The 25,212-nt window shown below is 39.4% G+C and overlaps 2 protein-coding genes across 6 annotated transcripts; both read right to left on the minus strand.

Annotated features, from left to right (window-relative positions):
* Positions 1-4,158: 4,158 nt before the first annotated feature.
* Positions 4,159-13,311, minus strand: LOC113023644 (multidrug and toxin extrusion protein 1-like). 2 transcript variants are annotated; one of them, XM_026169858.1, is made up of 16 exons: positions 12,526-13,309; positions 11,188-11,289; positions 11,030-11,098; positions 10,659-10,807; positions 9,579-9,621; positions 8,642-8,686; positions 8,444-8,541; positions 8,075-8,172; positions 7,615-7,796; positions 7,432-7,540; positions 6,827-6,902; positions 6,368-6,437; positions 6,142-6,274; positions 5,566-5,660; positions 5,425-5,488; positions 4,159-5,352 (listed from the first exon to the last, which is right to left on the minus strand). In XM_026169858.1, the coding sequence occupies exons 1-16, from the start codon at positions 12,697-12,699 to the stop codon at positions 5,108-5,110; spliced, it is 1,752 nt and encodes a 583-aa protein (XP_026025643.1). In that variant the 5' UTR covers positions 12,700-13,309; the 3' UTR covers positions 4,159-5,107. The 2 variants fall into 2 exon arrangements, with proteins under 2 accessions (XP_026025643.1, XP_026025642.1); XM_026169857.1 differs by having other exon boundaries at positions 4,159-5,488; positions 12,526-13,311.
* A 2,331-nt stretch (positions 13,312-15,642) lies between these two features.
* Positions 15,643-25,204, minus strand: LOC113023645 (multidrug and toxin extrusion protein 1-like). 4 transcript variants are annotated; one of them, XM_026169859.1, is made up of 16 exons: positions 24,844-25,204; positions 23,237-23,338; positions 23,053-23,121; positions 22,788-22,936; positions 22,409-22,451; positions 21,829-21,873; positions 21,642-21,739; positions 20,999-21,096; positions 20,714-20,895; positions 19,792-19,900; positions 19,535-19,610; positions 17,773-17,842; positions 17,567-17,699; positions 17,368-17,462; positions 17,216-17,279; positions 15,643-17,115 (listed from the first exon to the last, which is right to left on the minus strand). In XM_026169859.1, the coding sequence occupies exons 1-16, from the start codon at positions 25,012-25,014 to the stop codon at positions 16,874-16,876; spliced, it is 1,746 nt and encodes a 581-aa protein (XP_026025644.1). In that variant the 5' UTR covers positions 25,015-25,204; the 3' UTR covers positions 15,643-16,873. The 4 variants fall into 4 exon arrangements, 3 of the variants coding, with proteins under 3 accessions (XP_026025644.1, XP_026025645.1, XP_026025646.1); XM_026169860.1 differs by lacking the exon at positions 24,844-25,204 and adding an exon at positions 24,066-24,538; XR_003272599.1 differs by lacking the exon at positions 15,643-17,115 and having other exon boundaries at positions 17,571-17,699.
* Between the last annotated feature and the right edge of the window lie 8 nt (positions 25,205-25,212).

The following is a 25,212-nucleotide window of genomic DNA, read 5'->3' on the forward strand; positions in this document are numbered from 1 at the left end:
AATCATACATGATTCCAAACATTTTTTACAAATAAATAACTGAAAAGCGGGGTGTGCGTAATTATTTGCCCTAAAGGACTATTTAGCACCTCCTGGATGTCAGCTCACGAGGTTTGTGTGTTTTATTTTCTGTAATCAAGGATTTTTGATTGATTAACACTACTTACAAGAGCGCATTTTGATGTGTTTTGTTTTATTGTTTTGTCCGTGAGCAGTTCTCACGGGTTGCCAAGACCAGAATAAACCCTGTTCTATAACTACATCGTGCGTACGTCAATCCTTGAGGGTGCTACACTGTCCATAGGACAACTATTAGTCGTGCACTGCACAAAGTTGGCCTTTATGGAAGAGTGGCAAGAAGAAAGCCATTGGTAACAGAAAACCATAAGAAGTCCCGTTTGCAGTTTGCCACAAGCCAGGTGGGGGACACAGCAAACATGTGGAAGAAGGTGCTCTGGTCAGATGAGACCAAAATGGAACTTTTTGGCCAAAATGCAAAACGCCATGTGTGGCGGAAAACTAACACTGCACATCACTCTGAACACACCATCCCCACTGTCAAATATGGTGGTGGCAGCATCATGCTCTGGGGCTGCTTCTCTTCAGCAGGGACAGGAAGCTGGTCAGAGTTGATGGGAAGATGGATGGAGCCAAATACAGGGCAATCTTGGAAGAAAACCTCTTGGAGTCTGCAAAAGACTTGAGACTGGGGAGGGGTTCACCTTCCAGCAGGACAACGACCCTAAACATAAAGCCAGGGCAACAATGGAATGGTTTAAAACAAAACATATCCATGTGTTAGAATGGCCCAGTCAAAGTCCAGATCTAAATCCAATCCAGAATCTGTGGCAAGATCTGAAAACTGCTGTTCACAAACACTGCCCATCTAATCTGACTGAGCTGGAGCTGTTTTGCAAAGAAGAATGGGCAAAGATTTCAGTCTGTAGATGTGTAAAGCTGGTAGAGAGATACCCTAAAACAGCGGTCCCCAACCCCCGGGCCTCAGACCGGTACCGGTCCGTGAGTCGTTTGGTACCGGGCCGCGAGAGTTGAGGCTCAGGTGTGAAATGTATAGTTTTCAGGGTTTTTATCAGTTTTCAGCGTTATTTTGTTATCGTTTTTATCGTTTACTCGGTTTTCCTGGGTCTTTTCACGTGTGTTATGAATAAATTTTCTTTTTTTCGGTACCGGTACTAGTTTTATTTTGTTGTATTTGTTGTACACCTTAAAGGCCGGTCCATGAAAATATTGTCGGGCATAAACCGGTCCGTGACGCAAAAAAGGTTGGAGACCGCTGCCCTAAAAGACTGGCAGCTGTAATTGCAGCAAAAGGTGGTTCTACAAAGTATTGACTCAGGGGGCTGAATAATTACGCAACTTCACGGTTTGTTGAAGACTGGCCAGTCAGTTGGCTTATCTGAACAGTCACCAGGAGGAACAATGCCACCATTTCTGTGATCTAACATCAAAGAGACCTGCTTTGGTGATAATTTATTTGAATTTCAGGAGTGAAACCACACCTCGATACACACCCTTCCAGCTCTATATATTCTCCCCCACTTCATTCACATCTTATTAGCAAATGGAGATCTACCCTTTTGCCCTTTGATTCCTTCCTCAAACCGCAACCGGCATTTCACAAAATTCAAAGTGTTTTTCAAGTGATGTCAACTCATTATAATGTTTGACAAAAATGCATAATTTTTTTCTTAAGTCAGGAATGCAGTTCCTCTTGGTGCCACTTGAGGCTGGCTGTGTCAGTCCTCAGAGAGACCCATGAACAGCTTAAGGCACTAAAAAGCATTTTCACAGCTTCTGGCATCACTGGATAGTTTCCACTCTGATAACAACTGCATGAACTTTTGAAACCCCATTCTCAGGGATACTCAAGTTAGAGGTATGGCTGCTTTGATTTGTCTGGACGCAGGTAGTTTGATCCGATTGATAACTACAAGGCCTAAAGTCCACTATTTTGAGTCAGTCAGACTTCTATTGTTGTGTCACTAGAATTATGGCTTTGAGCATTTTTAATGGACAGTCTGTCTAGAATTGTCGCTCTAAATAGTCAATATCTGTACTCGTGTTTTGTACCCACACAGCTCACTAACAAACGTTAGCTGGTATTTCAGCACGCTATCCTTTCATGTAAATGTGTTCACCGCTGGCTAAAAACAACAAAAAGTCGACTAACATTACTATATCTGTGAGTCCCACTGTGGGGCGGCTCCAAGTGGGCCATAAAAGTACTGCAGTAATGAGAGAAATTCCTTTTTAAGTTACTCCCAAATATCTTAAGTTACATATTTATATACATTATGTCCAAATTTGTATACATTTTATTTATATAAAATGTATATAATTGAATTTAAACTGGTAACAGGAGGTGGTTAGTTAGTTACTATTACTCATTACTCTGACCTAAATTTACTGAAGCTTGAGCACAGTCAGGTCACTGATGGAATCGAAAGCTCCAGAGGGGAAATCACGCCAGTCTAAAGGTAGGTGTTACCATGGCAATAACGTCTTGTTGTGAAGATGAAAGAGTCATGCAGTAGAGGAGCGGTTTATTGGCAACACCTGTTAACTGTGATTGTATCCAGTGTGCTGCAGCCATGATACCAAACAGATATAGTTCTTCAGTTAAGCTTCACAATTCATTCCTCTTGGGGGAAAAAGGAAACATAATTAGACAGACACTGCAAAATTAAAACAATTCTTTAATTACGTGACTATAACAAGTAATTAAATAATTACGTATCCACTTAACACACGCATCCACTTAACACACTGTTTACGGCAACAGCTACACCCTTTTTGCGCATGTTCTTCCTTTTTCAGCTATTTATTAATAAGTGACCTTTATGTATATATATGCCTGTATATATTGTGCTATTCTTAGTTAGCGTATTGTCTGTCTTTGTTAATGGTTGTTTATAATGGAGCACTGTAACGAAAAAGAATTTCCCCTAGGGATCACTAAAGTATTCTGATAAATCTTCTTTGGTATTTGTATCCTTTTACACAGAGAAATCAGTTATTCAATGTGTTTTGGGGACATGCTGGCAAAGGCAGTGAAATGTATTTTGTGTGCATACAAAACACTACATATATACACAGTGTTTGGGAGTAACGGAATACATGTACCGCCGTTACGTATTTAAAATACAAAATATGAGTAACTGTATTCCGTTACAGTTACCGTTTAAAAAGGTGGTATTTAGAATACAGTTACTTTGTTGAAATAAATGGATTACACTGCGGTACTTTCCTGTTTCATATTGTCGCGGGTCAGGACTGTTTGGGTTTTGTTTGACAGCTACGTTCTGTTGTTCCAGGCGGCAGCGTTACGGTTGCCATGGTTACAGGGCGACGCTCTCTCTCTCTGCGACTGTGTGTTTCCTGGGTGAGAGAGAGCGCCTTTTCGTTGTTGTTGTTGTTGTGCTAAGCTAACAAGCAGAATGCTACAAGCATAGCTCTAAAGAATGTAGCATCATGGGCATTGTAGTCCGTGCTGCAGGGAGAATGGACTGCCATACACGTTATGTGTCTGTGAGTGCGAGGAGGGAGAAAAAGGGGAGTGGAAAAGTACGAGGTGTCATCGAGCAATAACGGGAGCTGGAAGCATGTAAATATAATAATAACGACTTCAGCCAAGAAGAGTGCCTGACGAGCCCAGTTGTAAGTAAGCTATTAAGACTCGACTGTACACTGTGTTCGTGTTTTCCTCCGAAAACAATAAGTTCCGTTGAAGCAGCCTTTCAACGCCTCTCTCTGTTTCTCGCAAGAAAAGTTGACCCACACAACAAAGTAAAGCTATTTTTCAGCTACGAGCCGACAGGGACCCCGCCGTAGTAGTCAGAGCTCCCTTTACTACAGTTCGGAGCCGTGGACCTTCAGTAATAGTAATAAATCACACAGCAATAGTACATTCATGTAGTTGTAAAAAGCATGATAATATATTAAGTAATCCAAAGTATTCAGAATACGTTACTGTCATTGAGTAACGTAACGGAATACGTTACAGAATACATTTTGGGGCATGCATTCTGTAATGGAATACATTTTAAAAGTAACCTTCCCAACACTGTATATACAACAATAACCCCAAGGTTCATGCACGAACCCTCAACTAAAAAACAAACAAAACTGTCACTGGAGTTCTGTTTTGGTCAAGTAACTTCGACCTTTTATTGACAAAACGAGTACAGTTAAACAATATTTCTATAAATCATTACTGGAAGACGTCCCACTTTTCATACCACAGTCATAGTTTTATTCTGAAAATACAGACTGTAAAGAATGTTACTTTAGTATTAAAACAGTATCTTCCTTCCACCAAAATAGACCAAGTGCCCAATCTGGAACCAGTTCCACCCTACAATAAAAGTTTTTTGTTCTGTTATATTCTGTTCTCAAACTGAAATGTGGCCTGGATCTCACTGTCCTGCACCAACACTGGACAAAGGTCAGCAGAAAAAAGTTATATAGTGTGTAAAGATACACAGTGCTTTCTTTTTGCCTACAAGAGCAGGCCTAGTCCCAGTGAAGAGAGCGTGCTTTTGTGTTTCCTTGTCTTAACCCTGCCTAAGATGTACATGAAGGAAAGAGGTGGACTGCTCCAACAGTTGCAAGCAAGGATACACAGGTTTATCAGTGATGTTTAAAAGGAGTGTGACTAACTGTATGCAAACAATATCTTTAAAGTTGCTACATACTGCTACAGTGTGAATGGTATTACAGCAAAATATAAAATGAAATGAGAGGACTGGACGCTTCATAAAATGTGCATTAAATTATTTGCAGGTTCTGTATGTTACAAATTGACTGTAAAAATATCATCAAACTGATTATCATTATCAAACAATGGCCTCATTTTACACACATTTTCATTAAAGGCCTTAATAAAGCTGTCCTTTGTTTACTACATATTCCGCCCTTTTCATCTTATTGAATTCATCTCTGTGGCCGGACACTGTAAGACGGGGCACAGACTGCACACAGCTGTTCCTCTGTTGAATCAACAGTGTAAGTAACCCTCCCACAAAAGAAGGTGCATTTGTATTACTTAGATAAACTTTGTGCTTTTTGTCCAACTGTCAACTTTGCATCATTTCAGCAGTGGAGTGAGGACGGTGTTGGTAATGACTCCAGCAGCGAGGATGAGGATCATGATGAGTATCGCCAGGCCGCGCCGTAACACCAGCTGTGACACTGACAGAACATCTCCCACTGTAGTGGTGTTGGTGGTTTGACTCTCTTCTGGTATTTGCATCTCCATCAATACGTGGTCCACCTCGGCGCTCTCACCACTGGATGCAATAGTACTGATTGGGGTCTGGATGAGATTAGAGTCTAGGGTTTGGAAAGAGAAGTATGAATAAGACACTGTAATAATGGGATGTTTCAGCCAGTTTGCCCACTCACCTCTATTTTCCATCTTGATCGTGTCTTTTTCTTCTTTGACGCGGACTCCCGCTCGCACTTCAGCCTGATCAGACACAACAGTCAATGACATGCTTTGATGAGTGAAAGTGTGATAAACTGTCAATAGATGCAGGTGTGCACCTCTTCAGCAGCCTTCTTCCAATTGAGTTTGCACAAAAATGTGATGAAAAAGATCGACTGCACGAACACGCAAACCGTAAGGCCTGCCCAAAATCCTACAGCAGAAAAAACAGAAGAAGAAGAGTTTTAATGGGTTGCCTGCTTGTCAGGCCGGAGGTACATTTAATTTCTGACTGCTGCACACATTTGTTCCCAATACAGCATAACCTGAAAGACTTAACATGCGGTGATTGTCGCTTTCGCATAGCGTCAGCAGTATATGCATCATTTTAATGAAAGACAATTTAAGGTAAGATTAGATAAAGAATACTGTCTAAAATGTTTCATTTAAAAGGTTAAAGATTAAATTTTTCCTATTAGTACTTTTTTTTCTTTACATCGAATGTATTTATTTTTCTATGTAATTGTAATTCTGAGCATTTTGTATTTCATGATTTTGTGTAAAACTGTAAATAATCACCGAAAGATGACAACAACAGCAAATAATATTTTCTCTTATCTTGAATATGTCACATTAATTTACTGTGAAGGAAAATAAAAGAACTTGGAATGACTTCACTGCTCTGCCACCCTCACCTACAACTCCCATTTCGGCTGCAAACATCAGGGACACGCCAGTGGGTAAGCCAATAAAGTAGTACCCGATCAGGTTACACAGAGCACCAACCGACTGCTTTCCTACACCTCTGACAACTCCTCCAGTCACGCCCTGTAAACACAAACACAGATTTCTCTGAATCACATTTTATATTTTTCAGTATTAGCCTAAAATGTTGATCACTGCTGTAAAATCATTTCTTACCGCAATTGCATCACCAAGATGCAAGAAACCAAACACCAACATGATGTCAGAAACCCTCTGCAAAATATCACTAAAAAAATATGTGCAGTTAAAATACAGTCAAACACCATGAAGCATACACAAACTTGAAAAACGACCTTCAATGCAATGAGCTCCATGTAACATGAAATTATTTGATTATTGTGTTCGTTTTTATCTAATCAACAATGTAAACCAGTCTTGTTTCAGTTAATGAAATGGACACTGGGACAAAGGGATGAATAACAAGCGTAACTGTTTTTTTTTAATTTGGCACCCGTATGTGTCTGTGAGTCAGCATGAAAGTTAAAGCCTTACTTAACATTCAACAGTTCAAGCAGCCACATAAAACAACCTGATGTGACCTATACAAGAATACCAAAATAAGTAACGGAGAAACTCGTCCTAGAGTAGAGGTTAAAGGTCAGAAATTATACTTACAGCTCTGAAGTAAAAATGTATCCAATTACATTTTTACAGGCACAGAAAATAGCGCTGACAAAGCACGCTATTATGACTGCAACGAGAAAAAGAAACCAGAATAAAATGCATTACACTCTTTTAAAATCATTCAATTTTAATATTGAAGGAAAAAGCGATGACAAGAACACAGAAAGCACTTTAAATACAGCAGCCAGGTTTATTAGATTACATTTTTATTGATTTACTCTGATGGGTCAAGAGGACACAGGCAGCCAGTGGATTTAAACCCATGACCGTTTTGCTGTGAAGTACCTTCCTGCATGGTTTATAGCTCGGTACAGCTTCCTTCCACAGTCCAAAGACATCCATGCTAGGTTAGCTAATGATGGGATAAGCTCCCATCAACAATATGGTATTGGATAAGCTGTTAAGGAGGTGGCAGGACGGATGGATTTATATTTTATTACATTTATGCTTCATATGCTTATTTAACAATATTTTATTCAAAATTTTCTATTCATGAGGCTCAATATGAAATGAAACTAGAGCTGCTACTGCTCAGTTATCAGTATTTTTAGTGCTTTCCATTTATGTAACACAGACAATAATACGTCGGTTCTTACATGCACAGATGATGGGGACTTTGCTTGACAGCTTGGCCTGCTCGATGTTTCCTGCACCAAGTGCATTCCCAACCCGTACGCTGGCAGCACTAGCAAACCCTAGTGGAATCTATGGAAAAAGTCCATGTGTAATTCCAAAATGTAACGCCAAGTCAACATGCAAGCAAAACTGAGTGGAGTTACCATGTATGCTAGAATGGACAGCTCGTAGGTTATTGACTGAGCTCCCAACTCGGCCTCACTGATCACACCGGCCAGGAATCCTCCCACTTCAAACATCCACCACTCCAGACAGAGCATGAGCATGCTGGGGACAGCCAGCTGGACAAAGGGTCCCCACTCCTGGAGACAGTCAAGGGACCAACCTGTGGGTCAGAGTGACTCTATATGTCATCTTTCAAACTATTGGTTTAAATTATAATTTTATGATAGGCCTAGGATCAACAATTACCAATGAAGGATTTACATATATTTGACCTTACCATGAAATGTTATTTAAATCCCACACGTTTTAACTATTACAGAGATGTCTTAAAGTTTATTGAAACCCTCCTGTTAAAGAATAGTAACTGTCACGAATGACACAGCAAAATAAAAACATTTCAGCAAGTTCAAGATTCCCTGTAGAAGTAAAATGACTGACCTGCCCATGTAGCCTTATGCAGACCTCTCAAGTACATGTAAATGAATAAGACTGCTGCCAGCAAATACTGGGAGATGGCATTGGCTGCTGCTGATCCACTTAAAGACAAAAACACCGTAAAAAATAAACATTTAATGCCACATATTTAAAGTGACAATCAAATGAAACGCTATCAACAGAGCTACCCAAACTAAAATTAGAAGGTAATGTAAGTTTTATTTGACTTTTTAGTCATTTAATCTATCGTGCAATCTGTGTTAAATTCACTGAATCATTAAATAAAGAATTTAAAACACATTAGTTTTCTTTGACTGAATTTAGAGTTACATTCAACCAATGATGTCACAGGAATGATGGAGGAAAACTTACGCAACACCCAAATCCAGCTGATGGATGAGGACGTAGTTGAATATTGCGTTAAAGACATTTCCAATTGCTCCAGTTATAACTTGAGGACATATAATTCCCTGTACACCAAAGCACAAAATACACATAACATTCATGTTAATGTTTTAAATGCACAGCCAACTATTAAGGTAATGTTGGGCCATATGCACGTTCAAGCACCTGATTTTGAAGATACCTCCCCTGCAGCTGGTACATGAAAGCAGCCTGAAGAAAGCAAACATTAAATGATAAGAGACTCATTGACAGAAGCGAAGAACAAATTTGAGCACATGATCGGATCTTAGGTTAATCAGCACGCTAACACTTTTTACTGAAGATAATAAACAGCCAAAGCTGAGAAACATGTCAAATGACAATAAGTTACAGTTACTACAGATTCATTGCATTTATATGCCTCCACTGAATGTCATTAACCCTTGTCTACTCTGTCCCAGAGTTTGTGGGATTGCTTTCTGATTTTCTGCAATATAAGTGCCTTAATGTGACTGTTGTGAATTGGAGCTGCTAAAAAAATGAACTGAGCTAAGAATTTGGACAGTTAGCTAAGGTCCTTTGAATCTAGGCAAGGCTTGTATGTTGTCCCTGTGCCTGTGGGTCCTCTTTGGGAATTCCAGCTTCCTCCCACAGTCCAGAGACATGCATATTAGGTTAACTGGTGATTTTTAAATTGGCTGGAGATATAAATGTGTTCGTGAATGGTTCGTGTCTCTTCATTAGCCCTGCTATACACTGTGCAGGTTGTACCCTGCCTCTAGACCTGTGACAGCTGGGATAGGTTCCAGTGCCCCTGCAACCCTGATTTGAACAAGTGGAAGAAAATTTACGGATGGCTTGAACTGAATCCTCTGGGAATAATGAGTGTTTGATGTTAATACATTGTAATAACAACCTAAAACGTTAAGCTGCTTCTGGAGAAAAAGTCGTCATCAACCAAGATCAGCAGGCGTCAAACATGAAAGACCGCACAAACCTAACCATGTGTAAATCTATTAAACTGTTAAGAACTTTGCATCTGGAACAGAGATCTAACAGATCTTTTAGCTGTGCTGAAATTGGTTATTTAACACCTTTCAAAACTCTGTCAAATCAAACTCACCGGCAGAGCAGGCATGAAGATCTTCACATAGAGCTGGGAAAGGCTTCATGTGGAAATGAAAAGACAAAGTAAGCCTGCAACACTGTTGATGGTGACTGCACATAAATTATGGGCACATTGTATTTTTCTTGTTCTTTTACTTCATTCTGCACATTACTGTTTCCTACTTTGGTAAACAACAGTGACTTCATTGTGTTATGCTGTAAAATAAACCCTGTGTGACCAATGATGATGCTTCATTTTTGAACTTATCAGATCCAACTAATCCCAAATAGTTTAGACAAACTGAAAATGCATCTCAGGTCTCGTGATGTCAATTACGTTTTTTGCAACTTTACCCAAAAGTCGAGACATGTCACTGGCATGTTAACATAGCATGTAGTCTGAGACGCTGCTGGGCTGTAAACCAGCACACAAATCTAACCAGTTATTCCTCACAGGTTAGTAATGATGAACCCTAAACTCACTTGCATAGAAAGCTGAGTGACTTTAACAGCTGACATGCAAATTGCTGTTTTCCTGAGTTTAATTTTAAAGCCCTGCAAGTACAAAGTTAAATATTTCCATAATCTGTGTGAAGAGGTCATAATTTGTTCTCCTGAATGAAAAATTCATGCCTTTGCATTACTGAATTCACATATTTGTGTTATGTTTAGAAAAAAGTCAGTGAACAGTAAACAGTAAGAACCAGCACACTGACAGTTCAGATTAAAAACTGAACAACGGTGGTGAAGAAAGTGGAGGATTTAGCAGTTAAACAGACATTTCTAGTCTATGATACTTCAACAAATGAACAAAACTGGTTTAAAAATATTTTTACACAGCTGGTACCACAGTTCTTTTTCTTTTTGGCTTTAGCTAAAATCTTTGTTCAGGAAAACGTCTGAATTTTCCAGTGCTCAGTTAACTGTTCACTGCCACTGCAGGTATAATGTGCTTTTAGATTACTGCATTGTTTTGCACAAACTAATAGTGCTTGGCATTTTGCATAATTTGTGTTTCTTTAAGAGTGAGACAGACACATGCTCAGCAGTGTCACAACATCCATGCGTCTGTTATTGCTGGTTAATAACAGCTCACCTGGCGACCTCTGGACTCTGTTTGACAGCAAGTAGGAGAGGCTCAGTGTTGATGAGGATGGCCCAACAAGGGAAACAGGCCAGCAGCAGAATCAGAACTCCCCTCTGGAGAATCACACCCACACGCTTCAAGTTACCGCTCCCATACGTCTGCGTGAAACAGGTAGACAGACGCTCGGGTGAGAAAAGTTGGAAAACACAGAATCCCACCAAAGAACAAGGGTATGACTGATCATAGAAAAATAACTCCACACAAAAGCTCAGTGTTGAGATGTTTAAAAGGGCATTCCAGGAGAACCTGGGAACCCAGCTGTGCTGCTTGTGTTTGTCTTGGTTACACAAATAAAGTGAAAGCTCTGGTGAGGACCCTACCTGAGATATGAGGGTATCACAAGTTAATGACAAACCGGTGCCAATGGAAATACCAGTGACGTTAACTACCTGCAAACGAAACACAACATGCATAAAGTGGGGTAAAAAATGATGCATATTTACAGTTCAACAACAAAGGCACTGAAATGTCTGCTCACCGCAATTGATAATGCTACAGCTGCAAGTTCAGTTTTCCCCAGGTGACCACAGAACACCGTGCTGACAAAACCGATCATGAAAATCATGAACTGGGAAATGACCTGAAGTACAGAAGAGGAGATCCTGACTCTGTGTTGTATTTAGAAATACATTTAAAGGAAAAATAAATAAGTAATGAATATGGTTAAAACATTTAGTAACTTAAGGATGTTAAACATTTAAGAAATATTGAAGCAAATGTATGTTGTTGAGCTTTAAGCAAAATCTGGACTAATTTGACATATAATCCAAATAAGCCATAAAAACACAATTAATGCATCTAAAATTAAATAAACATGATGCCAAACTGATAGGTTTGTAGCTTGAACCTATTCGCTGGAACGTTGAAGACAATATAATTACACAGCAAAGCAAGACACAAGGCACCAAAGTTCTCTGGTTTACTCATGCATGAGGGAGACCTGCCTAGAGCCAAGTGTCGTCCCACCACTTGACCTCCATCAGACTCTCAGCCAGGCTCCCCATAGCACTCCTTTTATTGTGGTTACATGAATATGCATAGGGTCATTAACATATAGCATCTTACATAGGTATACATGTGAACAAAGAATACTGTGTGTGTGTGTGTGTGTGTGTGTGTGTGTGTGTGTGTGTGTGTGTGTGTGTGTGTGTGTGTGTGTGTGTGTGTGGTACTGCTGATCAAAGGGTCATATACATGAAAGCACAAAGGCAAACATCCTTGACACGGGAAGAGGGTAGCCCCCCCCTCACCCTAGATGGTTCACCCTAGATAACACGGTGAGGAACTCCTGCAGCTCATCTAAACAAAAAGCACTTAGACTAGAACAGACGTAGCTACGTTAATCCTACCATAAAACAATAAGAGAAGGTACGACCTCTCTCGTGCTCCCAGGATGTGGGTGTGCATTCTAGTGTGGAATACACACCAAGCCTCTGCAGCCTGTTAAAGATCACACAACCTATCACTACACAATTAATTATACACCTCTAAGCATACATGGTTAAATATTTCTAAGCATAAATGACAACCAACAATACAAAACCTAACACAAACCTGTCTAAGCAACTAAACAGATATAAACAGCTCGATCCTACAGTCCCGGGTTTGTTTAGTTTAAACAAACGGGACGAGATATAACACAGTCTTAATAACGAGTCCCAAGTTTACTGACACATGGCACAACGTCTGTAGTAAATCAGCTCTTCCTGTCAGTAACATCACACAGAGAGCGACAAACAGGGATGCCAAATAATGTCCGAATAAAAACACCACTACAGTTAAATATAGCTATTCAGTTGTGTCCACACAGTCTTACCACTGGTCCCGCTAGTTTGAAAAGTTGCACAAGCTCATTGCAGTAAACTGTCGGAATGAATCCAGGGACACATTTCTGGCAACAGCCGCGGGAGCTCTGTGCCACTTCACCTTCCTTTAAATCCCCCCTCGCTGCCTCTGTGCATTTTCCTGCTGTTTTTACCGAAGCGTCCATAATTGAACAGATCCAGGTGTTCTCTGCAAACAGCCGGACTGCTTTCTGTCACTGCTTCGCTCTCAGCAGCTACTGTATCTAGTAGAGGCTGATGTTTTGATAACGGGATCACGATGAGGAGGGGCCAGACACGCGCTGTAAGTTGAGGAGTGTCCTCGTGCATGTGTATACTGCTGCTGGGAAGTTTGGGAGTGTTTACACTTGTAAATAGCGCGTGCCACAGCACGGCGACAGACCCGCTAAGTGTGTGTTTAACACTCTCTGTCTAATCTATGGGGAAGGAAGAGAAACCAAACAAACAATTTTTATTTTAGTTCAGTAATTGGAAAAAAGATAAAAAATCTAGGTGGACAATAATTTCATAACAGTAGAAGTATGGGTGCAAAAAAACAGAACAGTCTTCCTCACACTGACTTGCATAAAGTTCGGTCCTCAAACTAATATACATTAACATACTTTCATCAGAAAAAATTTTGAAAATTAATAGTTTTTGCAGGTCAGACTGTCTGCAGAGTCTGTTTGCGATGCTGGATTGTTTTGCATCTGGGCAACTTTGGTTCAGGTGGTTGAGCAGGTTGTCTTGCAGGATCCTTGGGTACTGACCCCCGAGTGTGTGTGTGTGTGTGTGTGTGTGTGTGTGTGTGTGTGTGTGTGTGTGTGTGTGTGTGTGTGTGTGTGTGTGTGTGTGTGTGTGTGTCTGACAGGCAGAAACAGATGGTGACCAAGAGGACAAGAGAAAGAAGGTAATCTGACCCTGGACCTCAGGGGGATTCAGACCCATGCGCTTTTCTAGGAGAAATAAATGTAGGATATAATACAGATATGCTTTTAATAGCAATAACTGTTGTTTAGTTACATTTCAGTGATTCTTTTCAGAGTCTGTATGTTACAGTATTTGATATCCCATCTTTGTACTTTAGGATGCATAAAGAAACCATATAGTTTTATTTCTTGAAAATTTGAAGTCATCAGGCTGCTGACCACATGATAACTTTTCTACCATTTCAGATCTGTGACAATGTTGGGTCACAGAATAACGCTTCAGACACACAAGCCTGGAGAAACTACTAAAAACCTCTGTGTAATGGTTTTTGTTGCCATTCACAGAGCATCTGTGAATATTTCACCATTTCTTCTGTAGGTGCAGGATGGCGCCATTATCTGTCCAACGCTATCAAAAATGGTATATCCAGTATTTTCCTGGGTGTGTGTGTGTGAAATTGTAAGAAAGTCCTTAGGTATAGATAAAAGCAATATATGAACGTGTGTGTTTGGGTCAGCTGAGTAGGAAGGTGCTACACATAGCAGCATGGCTGCTTTGTTTGACAGGCGCACAGACACAGATAGCTGTAGGTGGCCTGGTTTCTCCCTCTGACCTATCCTCACTCCTGTGTTTGTGTTGTTGGTGCCTTTTAAACAATTTTATCAGAATGGCGTGATAAATAATAATAATACAGTGTGTTGTTCGCCTGCCCAAGAGGCTGTGCATTATTTGTATATTACTTAGCACTTAGGAGGTATCTGTGGCTATAAGATGGTAATATCACAACATTCCTCTTTTATATACAATCTATGTTTTTAACTCTTGAAAATGACTCTGAACAAGGTTATGCAAGTGGTGCAGGACTTCCATAAATATTAACATAGAGAGAAAAGACTGGAAATATTGATAAATGATAACTAAATAATGGGTAAATAAACAAAAAAACTAACAGTATACTATATGTAGATTAATTGTAAAATATTGGTCAAATTAAAGGTTTTTTTTTAAATTTATGTACAGATTTTTAATGTATTTATTTCGGCGTGAGTCATTTCGATCTTCTACGTCTCATGTTCACTACACCTGAATACGTCTTAGTCTAGGAATACAATTACAGGGTGTTTTATAATGTTGATAAAGATTATCTACCAGTAAGAGGTTTAGTTTAAGAAATTAATCTGGTTTAACTAGACTTATCATGGGAAAGTCACCTAAATTAGAGTGGCCCGCAGTAAGAGCTTTCCTTCATGATTAAAAAAGTACCTGCTGGACTGACACAGCATTTCCACAAGGATAGTCTTTACAGCTGGTGGTTAAAGTGAGCACCTTCAGTTAATGGAGCCGTTTCATCATGTAGCTGGTGCTACAGAAGTACAAAGTAAGCAAGGGGCAGCTAACTTCAAATGTAGTGTCTGAAACTGCTCAGCAAATTTCACCAAACACAAACTGTTACACATAAACCGCAGTTTGGCACACACTGTGTCTGCGAGCCACAGCTGTTCCAGCGGTCTACAGTCGCCGTAGTAAAGAACTGGCAATGAGTTATTCACGTCACTGTGGAGGAATTAAAATCAGCTTGCAAAAAAAAAAAAAAAAAAAAAATGCAGTTAGTCACACTTAATTCATGATTTAGCAAAGGGGGAAAGTCGCTTTTTGACATAGGACCATGTATATTTGGAAAGTTGTTTTTCACCTTAATAAATAAGATCTTCTAAAAACTGTAGTTTGTACTTACTTGGATGAGCTTTGTCAATATTAAAATTTGTTTGATAATCCTAAACCTTTTACATATGCAAAAATTAAAAGAAAAAGATCTCAGGAAGGGGGGAATTTTTCACTGCATGGTATATGTTTAAATGACATTTCCAACAAATGGTCATAGTTATGAAACAGAGCTCAAAATGCAAATCATACATAATGTGTCTGGGCCTGACTACGTGACAGTCTGTGCAACAAGTTACTTTTTAACAGTGATTATGCAGAAAGGGAACACGGTCATTCATGACAGATGATCTGGAAACTGGCGAAAATGACTGAACCAAGAGGGGGGTTGAGTGGGACAGAAGTCATTTCCACGGGTGGCTGAGCTCATTGCTACTGATCAACAGGATCAGGTTTCTTTATTGTGAATTGATGAGACCTCTGTTTGTCCCAGAGATGAGACTGATGACCTACAGTCATTTCTAAATGGGTTTTATGGAGCTGCTGTTAATGTGGAATTTCCCTACATAAGCCAACTTTTTGAAGCTTGCTTCATGAAAAGCCTCTTTTTGTTCAGGAGTTATTTATTCATACACGCTCACACTTAAAAGCCACCCAGTATGGCTACAAGTTTGTGATTGTTTAATGCTTCACTATTAAACAGTAAACTCTTTATTTTCAGATTTCCAACAGAAGGAACTCAAAAACATCAAAACAACAGAGGAAATAGAAAAGAATGGCAGATCACTCAAAAATGTATTTGTTCAGCAAAGTCTCAACACTGACTAAACAGACCTTCATCTATTCGTTTAAAGCCTAAACCGATCATGAAAATAAAGATCTCTCTGATACATCTATTTTTAAAAAAAAAAGTCCATAGTATGGTCTTTTGAAGCAAAAGGAAGATATAAGAAGACATTGTGCAGTGAAATGTTTGTTCTCGTGAAAAATGCTGGCATAAAATGTTACTGGTGGACGTTTAAGTTCCTTGTTTCCACCCAGAAAATACACATTTTCCATTTGCTTACAATTAATAGTAAACTCACTCACTCACTCACTTACTCAGCAGATTTCCTCATAGACTGCATACTAAAATTGGATACTGGATGCCCCTTGTTGGATAGTAAGCAAGTTACTCAGAGCTTCACATTTTAGCCTTTGCAATCTTCGTGTTTTGAAAACTGACAGAAGGATTGAGTGGTGACTCACTAAGAAACCAAGTGAGACTGTATACTCATACAGTGAAGTGCATAACTGCCTTTTTCCTTTGCGATGCTAATGGGACCATAATTTCCTAAGTGAACATGATGTTGTATTTAATAAGATGTAACACCTGTGACAGAGCCACAGGTGAGAAAATGTTTACTGGGGCAAGCAGAACAAGCAGAAGAATTGCTTGCTGCTGTCTGTTATAGAGAATGCACATGTAAGACACTTTAGGTATCACACTTTAGGTATCACATTTCAGACCTGAAAGCATCATCCATCTTTTGTATACAGTCTTTGGGTTTTGATACCTGATACAAGAAATTCTAAATGTGAATTTGGCCTGACGTTAGCATCCGCTCTTTTGGTGTGCAGTAAAGAAAATATGAGAGGGCTGCAGACCAGGAAATCAAAGAGTTTCTGGAAGCTGCACAGAGCTGAAGACTGGAGTAGATTCTCAGTATGGTCAAGCTGATGAGCAGCCCTATGACACTCAAAAATCCATCATTTTAACAGCTTCATTAGAAAGTGACTGATGATTATTCCAGCAAGAAGGATGATGATCATGATTATTAATGCCAAACCACGCCATACAGCCAACTGTGGTACAGACAGAACATCTCCCACTGTGGTGGTGGTGAAGGCTCTACTGCCTGAACTGGCTACAGTTGGGTCTGTGTTTCCTCCCTCAGCACTCAAACACGCAGACTCAGCTCCACTGACCTGGGCCTGACTCTGATGTGAATCTAGAGGTTTGGGGCAGTTAGAGAGAGAGAGTATTTGAGATTAACCCAAAACGTTCATGCGAGCCTCAAAGCAAGACTGTTTCTTATTACCAGTTCTTACCTGAGTGTTCCAGCTCAGCTGTTGCATTTTCCTTTGTGATGTGAACCCCTGCTCTCACAAGAGCCTGATCACAGACATCAAAGACACTGATTGTACATTTTAGCTTCAAATAAGAAAGCTTTAAACTTAAAGCAACTGATGTAGCTACTCACATCTTCTGAAGCCTTTTTCCAATCAAGTTTGCACAAAAAAGTGACGTAAAATATCATCTGAAGTAAGAGGCAAATGACAAGTCCTGTCCAAAGTCCTGTCACCGATCAAAAAAAAAAAAAAAAAAAAAGTTCCTGAAAGCTGCTAAACAAATCCTCTGAGACAGAGTAACACACACACACACACACAGTTTGGTTTTACCTACAATCCCCATGTTTGCTGCGAACATCAGGGACACACCAATGGGGAAGCCAATGAAGTAGAATGCAACAAAATTACACAAAGCACCAATCAGCTGTTTCCCCACACCTCTAAGAACACCTGCAGCCACGCCCTGCAAGTATCAAACACTGGTCATGCGGATGTCTCACGTGCTTTGTGAATGGTTATTCTGCATGATTTCTCACCGCAATGGCATCACAGATGTGCATGAATCCAAATATAAGCATGACATCAGCAACCCTCTGAATGATGTCTCTATAAAGATATAGAAATAAGACCTTTAAAAGGGTTTTTAGAAACATACTTTAAATTGATATTCATGCTTTCAATGTAACATCTATCTCTAGTCAGCAAACCAATAAAAGGAACAAGTTCAACTGCAGCAGTCAAACTGCATTTGAACCTGACATTGTTATTCCTCACTGCGGAGTTTATTGAGCGTGCTTCAGCTGCTTGACTTAATTATTTAGTAAGACCATAACATTAAACATAATAAAAAAAGTGGCAATATAGTTTATTATTAAGTGTTAGTTTTCCTTCCTTGATTCCTTGAAATTGTCCAATCTTCGTCTAAGGTCCAGTTATTCATGGTTGAGCCCAGGTACTTAATGATAAAGGCAATTTGAAAAAACCAAAAATAGACAGTCTCGAGTGTTTATTGAATATACCGAGTAACCACTCACACTGCTCATAAAAGCAACTGATCTCTTTCATTTAGTAAATTGTTGAATCTCCCTTTGGAGCAAGAATCTCAAAACTAGTTACAGACATTTACTTGAACCACTTGTAGGATTTCCACAATTGCAAGGATGGCTACTGTGTCAAGTCTCCCAGTTTATAAATAATTGTTATAATTAAACAGTCATTTTCGGGGAATGCCACAGGATTGGCTTCAGTTGGGTTAAAATCAGCACTCTGACTTGGATTTTCAAAAACCCCTATATGCTTTCAGTCATCATCTTGCCATCATCTTTACAATATTCAGCTCATGCTTCACCCCTGTCACATTTTCCTATAAATCTGCTTTTAATTAAGTTGGAATTGTTTAAAAGGCCTCTGGCCCCCGAGAGAACAAGCCTCGAAGCATAATAGCACCTCCACCGTGCTTCACACATTAGGAAGATTTAGTGTTTTGTGCCACCACACTTTTTGCTGGGCTCTTGGGATAATTTTGGTTGGCCGGCCACTCCTGGAAAGGTTCACCAATGTGCCATGTTTTTGCCATTTATGTATAAGGGCTCTCACTGTGGTTCTCTGGAGTCCCACAGCTTCAGAAATGGCTTCATAGCCTATTTCAGACTGAGAGATCTCAGTTGCTTTGTTTCTCATTTGTTCCTGAATTTCCTTAGATCGCGGCATGATATCTGCCACTTTGTCAGGCAGGTCGTATTTAAGTGATCTCTTGATTGAGAGTAGGTGTGAGAGTAATCAGGCCTGGGTGTTGCTAGAGGAATTAAACCAAAGATGTGATACACCACAGTTAATTTATGCTATAACAGGAGAGGGCAATTAATTTTTCCACTTAGTGCCATGTAGGTTTGGATTTTTCCCCCTTAATAAACACCATCATTTAGAAACTGCATTTTGTGTTTGTGTTATCTTTGTCTACCACTTAAATTTGTTTGATGAGCTGAGATATTTAAGTGTGACAAATATACAAAAAGAATAGGAAATGAGGAAGGAGGCAAAAACGTTTTCACATCACTGTATTTGAAGTCTGGGTGCCTCACAGGATGAACACTAACTATAAACTGAAGGATTTGTTAAAGGGACCTACCTGCTAAACATTAAACAGTCACAGATCACCGTTGTGCATCAACATGAAGACGATGACCACAGATAATGTATAATAGTCTGAATGGACTTGTGTAACATCACAGACTCAGCTAGACATCCATGGTGTCTGCAACAAAGTAAAACTGAGTGTGTGTCTGTGAGTGCACTCACTGCTCGGAGGTGAAAATGTAGCCAATGACGTTCTTGGTAGAGATGATGAAAGCCCCAACCAAACAGGCAACTGCCACTGTGGTGCACAAACAAAGTAAAATGCACAGCGTGAGAGAACAGCTCACATGTAGAAATTTCAAAGAGAGAAGGTGAAGACACGACCTGTGTTTTCAGGGACTGTTTGCATACGTGTTGATAACACATGTAACCAGCCGTTTGCTTTCAATTATTTCTTTTTAAGATTACTCGTTTCTTACATGCACAGATGATAGAGACTTTGCACGATAGCACGGCCTGCTTTGGATTTCCTGCACCAAGAGCATTTCCAACTCTCACACTGGCAGCAACAGAGAATCCCAGTGGGCTCTGTGAAAAGATATGTATTTACACAGTGATAATGTGAAGTATTGAATTTCATGAAAATAAATGATCTCATTAAAGTTAGTTTAAAGGGACATGGCACCACTACCATATTGGTATGATAAGTTCAAAAGTAGAGCTAGAAGCTCGTTATCTTAGCACAAAGATTAGAAACAGACGAAAACAACAAGAGATGCTAGAGCCAGTCTGATTTGTTGTAGTGTAAACTTGCACAAGCTCAAATAAAACTGCCATTAGGATGAAGACAACACAAACACACACACACACATGAAGAAACACACAAAGAAACCAAAGCAACTACTGCCAACTTCATTAGAAGAACAGAAGGAAACTGCCAATAAGGCTGGTAGTTTTCCTGGGCTGCAGCGCTGCATTGCATATAATCCAACAATGTTCCCTTGGAGTGGTGAGCATTGATGAGCATGTGCAGTGTGCTGCACAAACTGGAAGTAAACCATGCAGCAGGTGAACAGTCACTGATTTTACAATCCCACATTCATTGTCCTTTATTCATCAGGAATACAGAGTTGTATGGTGGTCATGCTTAAAGGGATCAAAGTCCTTCTTCTCAAGTATAGATTATACAAAGATTTTTTTGTTATAATCTTTTTATAAAATATGTTCTTATGAAGGATTATTAAGATATTTTAAAGCATTTTTATAGCTAAGATTAATTTAAAAGGTTATTAATGGGGTTAAGGTTATTAATTTCACTGTTTCATGAAAACAATAGAAAATAAATGGATGGATGAAATAGTCTCTCCAAAAACAGGAAAGGTAAAAATGAAAAAAAGTTACCATATAAGCTACAATGCAGAGTTGGTATGCTATGGACTGAGCTCCCAGCTCAACCTCACTTATCACACCAGCCAGGAATCCTCCGATTTCAAATATCCACCAGGACAAGCAAATCATGAGCATACTGGGAATAGCCAGCTTGATGAAGAGACCCCACTCTTGCAGACAGTCAAGCGTCCAACCTGCAGCAGAAGTTTGAAGAAAAAAACAAAACAAACACCATTAAAAGACGGCCAGCTTTTTAAACATTCACTCGAAGATCACGCTGTGGTCAAGAAAACTGACCTCCCCATGTGGCTTTGTGTAGACCCTTCCAGCAGATGTAAGCACATAGGAACAAAGCCAGCAAATACTGTGACATGGCATTGGCTGCTGCAGATCCACTTCAGTAGTACCATGAGCAGAAGAAGTGACCAAAAATAGAAGTAGGCACTTATTAAGAAATATAACGACACAGTATGAATGGAAAATATCAAGATTAAAACATGTACAAAGCGTCCACAAAAGCAGTTAAATTAGACAGTCTTAAAATAACATTTCATAATTGCTTTGAGTTTTTTCTTCTCCTGCACATTTTTTTTTTTTATGATTTTATGGTTTTGCCAGATTAGATCAACTGGAAGGATTCTATACTGTAAGTATACCTGAGTAAAAGTCAGGGATCTATCAGAATCAATAGGTTTACAGTTTTGAGCACAGTTATACTTCACTGTCTTTGCTAATCTAAGAAATGTCCAGATGTGCCACTGGAACTATGTGATGGACTCTCAGGTTCAAAATCTAAATCACTAAATAATTGTTTTTTTGTCTTTGTTTTAAAGCTTTAACACACCATTCCCGTGAAACACTTAAAGACACATATCTGCACCCTTCTAACCACTTATCATTCAAAAGTGATTAAAACAAAAAACAAACAAAAAAAACTCACGCAACACCCAGCTCCAGGGGATAGAGGAAGACGTAGTTGATGACAACATTGAAGACATTTCCAATTGCTCCAGTTATAACCTGAGGCCACATAATTCCCTGTAACGAAGAGCAAAACGTTTTCCATTTAAACTTAACTTTGTTACATGTCATGAATGTCATACATGTCTTATGTTAGGATACTGGACCTGATTTTGTAGATACTTCCCAAGCAGTTGGTACATAAAAGCAGCCTGGAGATAGAAAACAGACAAAAAGTTTGAACATTTTTTTGTCTTTGAACACATCTGTTGATTCTTGTATGATTGCCGATTGTAACTATTGTTTCTAAGAACTTTGTATATTGTTACTTTGTAATGTGTTTAAAAACTTTAATTGGATAGCTATTAAAATTTTAAAACTGATACATACAATCAAGGAGGTGATATAAGATCAGTAAACTGCAACTTATGTTCTGTTTGACTAATATTGTTGACATATTTTATTTTACGTTTGTTTCATGTATGTCATGGGTTCAACAGTAAGGCAAATCTTGTGTGGATCGTTGAGACAGCTCATTTAAAAAAAATAGAGTTCCATTTTTGTGGTTCACCTCCCTAAGGCCCGGTTCATTTTGGATGATTTCGCAAGTGTCCCTTACGAAACAGGAAGTGCTCAGAGTGGGTGTTCTCCCTTTTAGACATTCTCTGATTTTACTGATAGCTTCCACCATTAGCTTGTGCGTTCACACACAGGATCATGAGGGAAAACTGAATGCATCAAACTCACCGGGAGAGCAGGCATGAAGATTTTCACATACATCTGGGCGAGACTTCAGGCCAGAGAGACAAACACAATGTGTGAAAAAACTACATATCTACAATGCAGGTGTGATTACAAGTGCTCTTTGCCTACAAAACTGATTTGATTCTTTATGGCCTAAATTCAAAAAGGTGCTTGAAACATTTCTCAGACATTTTGACATGCAAGACCTGCAGAGTTGCTGCAGATTTGTCAGCTGCACATTAATGTCGCAAATCTTTTGATCTACCACATCTGCTTTACTTCTACTGTAGTGCAGATTTTGACTTAAAGTATATATTGTGCATTTACAGATGATAATTATGAATTTGTCTAATTCTGCTCTAGCTGTTCCTGTTGAACTTACCTGGCGACCTCCGGACTCTGTTCCACTGCGAGTAAGAGGGGCTCAGTGTTGATGAGGACGGCCCAGCAGGGGAAACAGGCCAGCAGCAGAATCAGAACTCCCCTCTGGAGAATCACACCGACTCGCTTCAAGTTACCGCTCCCATACGTCTGCATGAAACATTCAGACAAAGACTTACTGATCACATGACAAAGTAACAGTTCAGGAAAACAAACTTGATACCACAATCTCCTTGTTAAGTTGTTTAAAAAACATAGGCCCCAACCTGAGATATCAGGGTATCACAAGTTGCTGATAAACCAGTGCCAACAGAAATACCACTGACGTTAACCACCTGCAAATAAATAGATACATTCATTTAAAAAAGCATGTGTTCAGAATCCAAATGAAGACTTACAGAAGGCAGCGACAGAAAAGAGCTGATGTACGCCTCACGTGCGTCTCCTTACCGCAGCTGCTAGTGACACTCCTGCAAGCTCAGTTCTCCCCATGTGACCACAGAACACCATACTGACTGTACTGATCATGTAGACCATCAGCTGAGAAATGAGCTGGGAAAACAAAATCAAACGCATCATTATTATCCAGCAGATCATAAATAAATAAATAAGGAAGAACTGTTTCATTAGAATTTTCATTAGTCAGAAATAGCTCATGATATACTCGCTTCTAAACTTCTTGCCGTCTTTTTTAACATCATATATTTTTAAACGCACAGATCAGGCTTCTAGGAAGGCACCAGAAGTCAAATTCATCATTTAATACCGACGTAAGGACAAACCAAGATTATTTGAGCCAAGAATTTAATTTAGAACTGTTAAAATGTTGTGACATGAAATTTTCTTTCTGTGCTTCAATAAAGTACGCAAGTATGACTGTACAAGTGTGTTTGTTTATGGTTAGTGTTTAAATGACCAAGCGTGTGGTTTAAAACAGTGTTATACATTTTTACATATGAAAAATAACATGCTGATGCTGCTGGCCTGAAACTTGAAAAACTATCAATTTTCAGACTGATGTTTAATTTTTTTTTCTTTTTTACTTTCCTAACTTGTTCACAACAGGTCACCAAAGAGGGCAGATTTGTGTCTCTTTAGCCTGTTAGGCTTTTAGCCTGTAATGTGTAAACCACTACAATAAATAAACTGCATAAAAAGCAAAGAAATGTGTTCAGTGGATCTTTTCTTTATTGTCGCAATGCTTCGCTATGACCGTTCTTATACCAGTCCCCGTTATATTGGAGATGGTACTAGGGCTCACTCTAAATAATTCTGCAACCTGATTCTGCAGACCACCAGCTTGAATTTGCCCTTCAAGGCACAGGTCCTATCCAGATCAGTCAAACATGGCCGGCTTGGAGCAGACACCAACTGTCCCCTCACAGCTGCTGCTAATCAGGCTTCAATCAGGCACCCGACTGTCAGCATCTAGAGTACCAAAAACTCAAAACACGAGTCAATAGCAGAATAAGCTGTTAAGTTTTTGATGGGCACCACCCAGAAATGTGGCATCATTTAAGGGGAAATAAGCAGGCATGTGTATTATTTTTTTTATACCTTTTTGAATTTTATAATTTTCATCACTTTGTCTCTTATTGAGATATTTAACTTAATTTAAATTATCTTGTTAAAGTTTCTATTTTTAGTGTTTTATCTTCTGTCGTGCAGGATCCTGCCACTTTCTGATAAACAGATTTAACACATTCAATTAGTAAAACGTGCAACAGTCTAGTTATAATGCTGATTTTTAATACAGCTATGTGGAATCAAAGCATTAAACAGTATGCAGCATGTTGTAACTCAGGCCTGAATGTCAGAAGGCTATAAAAGATTTAACATTCAGTAAGCAAAAAATAATAATAATAATAATAATAATAAGACTTTATGTCCGAGTGTTGACTTTTCATTTCATAACCAGATTGGAAAGGTCTTATTTGCGAGACTGTTACAGGAGTTGCACTCAGGTCAGAACTAGCTTAAAATGAAGCAGGTTTTTAAAATTTCATCTTTACTGTTGGGAATAAATAATTTTTCAGTGCCTCAATAATGCGTCTTACCACCGGTCCTGCCAGTTTAACAAGCTGTAGCAGCTCATTCCAGTACACCGGCGGGATCAAACAACGGGTGCTCTTACGGCAAGGAGAGCATCCTTCACCGGAGCTCTGAAGTTCATTCAAGTGTCCGTTCACTTCCCTTAAATAATCGGTAACCGGTTCTAGACCTTCCATGACCAGGAAACGAAACGCTCTAAACCGACTTGGATCCCAGACACCATTTACGGCCTCGTCCCCTGCAGTCACGGACACATGTCAGGCACAGCAGATATCCCACAGCTTGATCCACGCGGAGAAATCCACTGAAATCCCCTCGTGCTTCCACTGAAACGTGACGCGATATGTGACGTAAATGTCTAGGAAACGCTGTTG

This window comes from Astatotilapia calliptera, chromosome 6 (genome assembly GCF_900246225.1).
Source record: "Astatotilapia calliptera chromosome 6, fAstCal1.2, whole genome shotgun sequence".
Lineage (NCBI taxonomy): Eukaryota > Metazoa > Chordata > Actinopteri > Cichliformes > Cichlidae > Astatotilapia > Astatotilapia calliptera.

Bases quoted from the DNA above. Each gene is read 5' to 3' on its own strand.
- LOC113023645 (XM_026169859.1), bottom strand. From the start codon at position 25,014: ATGGAAGGTCTAGAACCGGTTACCGATTATTTAAGGGAAGTGAACGGA. The intron at 19,611-19,791 runs GTAAGAAACGAG...TGTGCACCACAG, and splicing joins AGTCTCTATCATCTGTGCAT to TGGCAGTTGCCTGTTTGGTT. The intron at 17,843-19,534 runs GTGAGTGCACTC...ATATCTTTATAG, and splicing joins TACATTTTCACCTCCGAGCA to AGACATCATTCAGAGGGTTG.
- LOC113023644 (XM_026169857.1), bottom strand. From the start codon at position 12,699: ATGGACGCTTCGGTAAAAACAGCAGGAAAATGCACAGAGGCAGCGAGG. The intron at 6,438-6,826 runs GTAAGTATAATT...ATATTTTTTTAG, and splicing joins TACATTTTTACTTCAGAGCT to TGATATTTTGCAGAGGGTTT. The intron at 6,275-6,367 runs GTAAGAAATGAT...TTGTGTTTACAG, and splicing joins ATCTTGGTGATGCAATTGCG to GGCGTGACTGGAGGAGTTGT.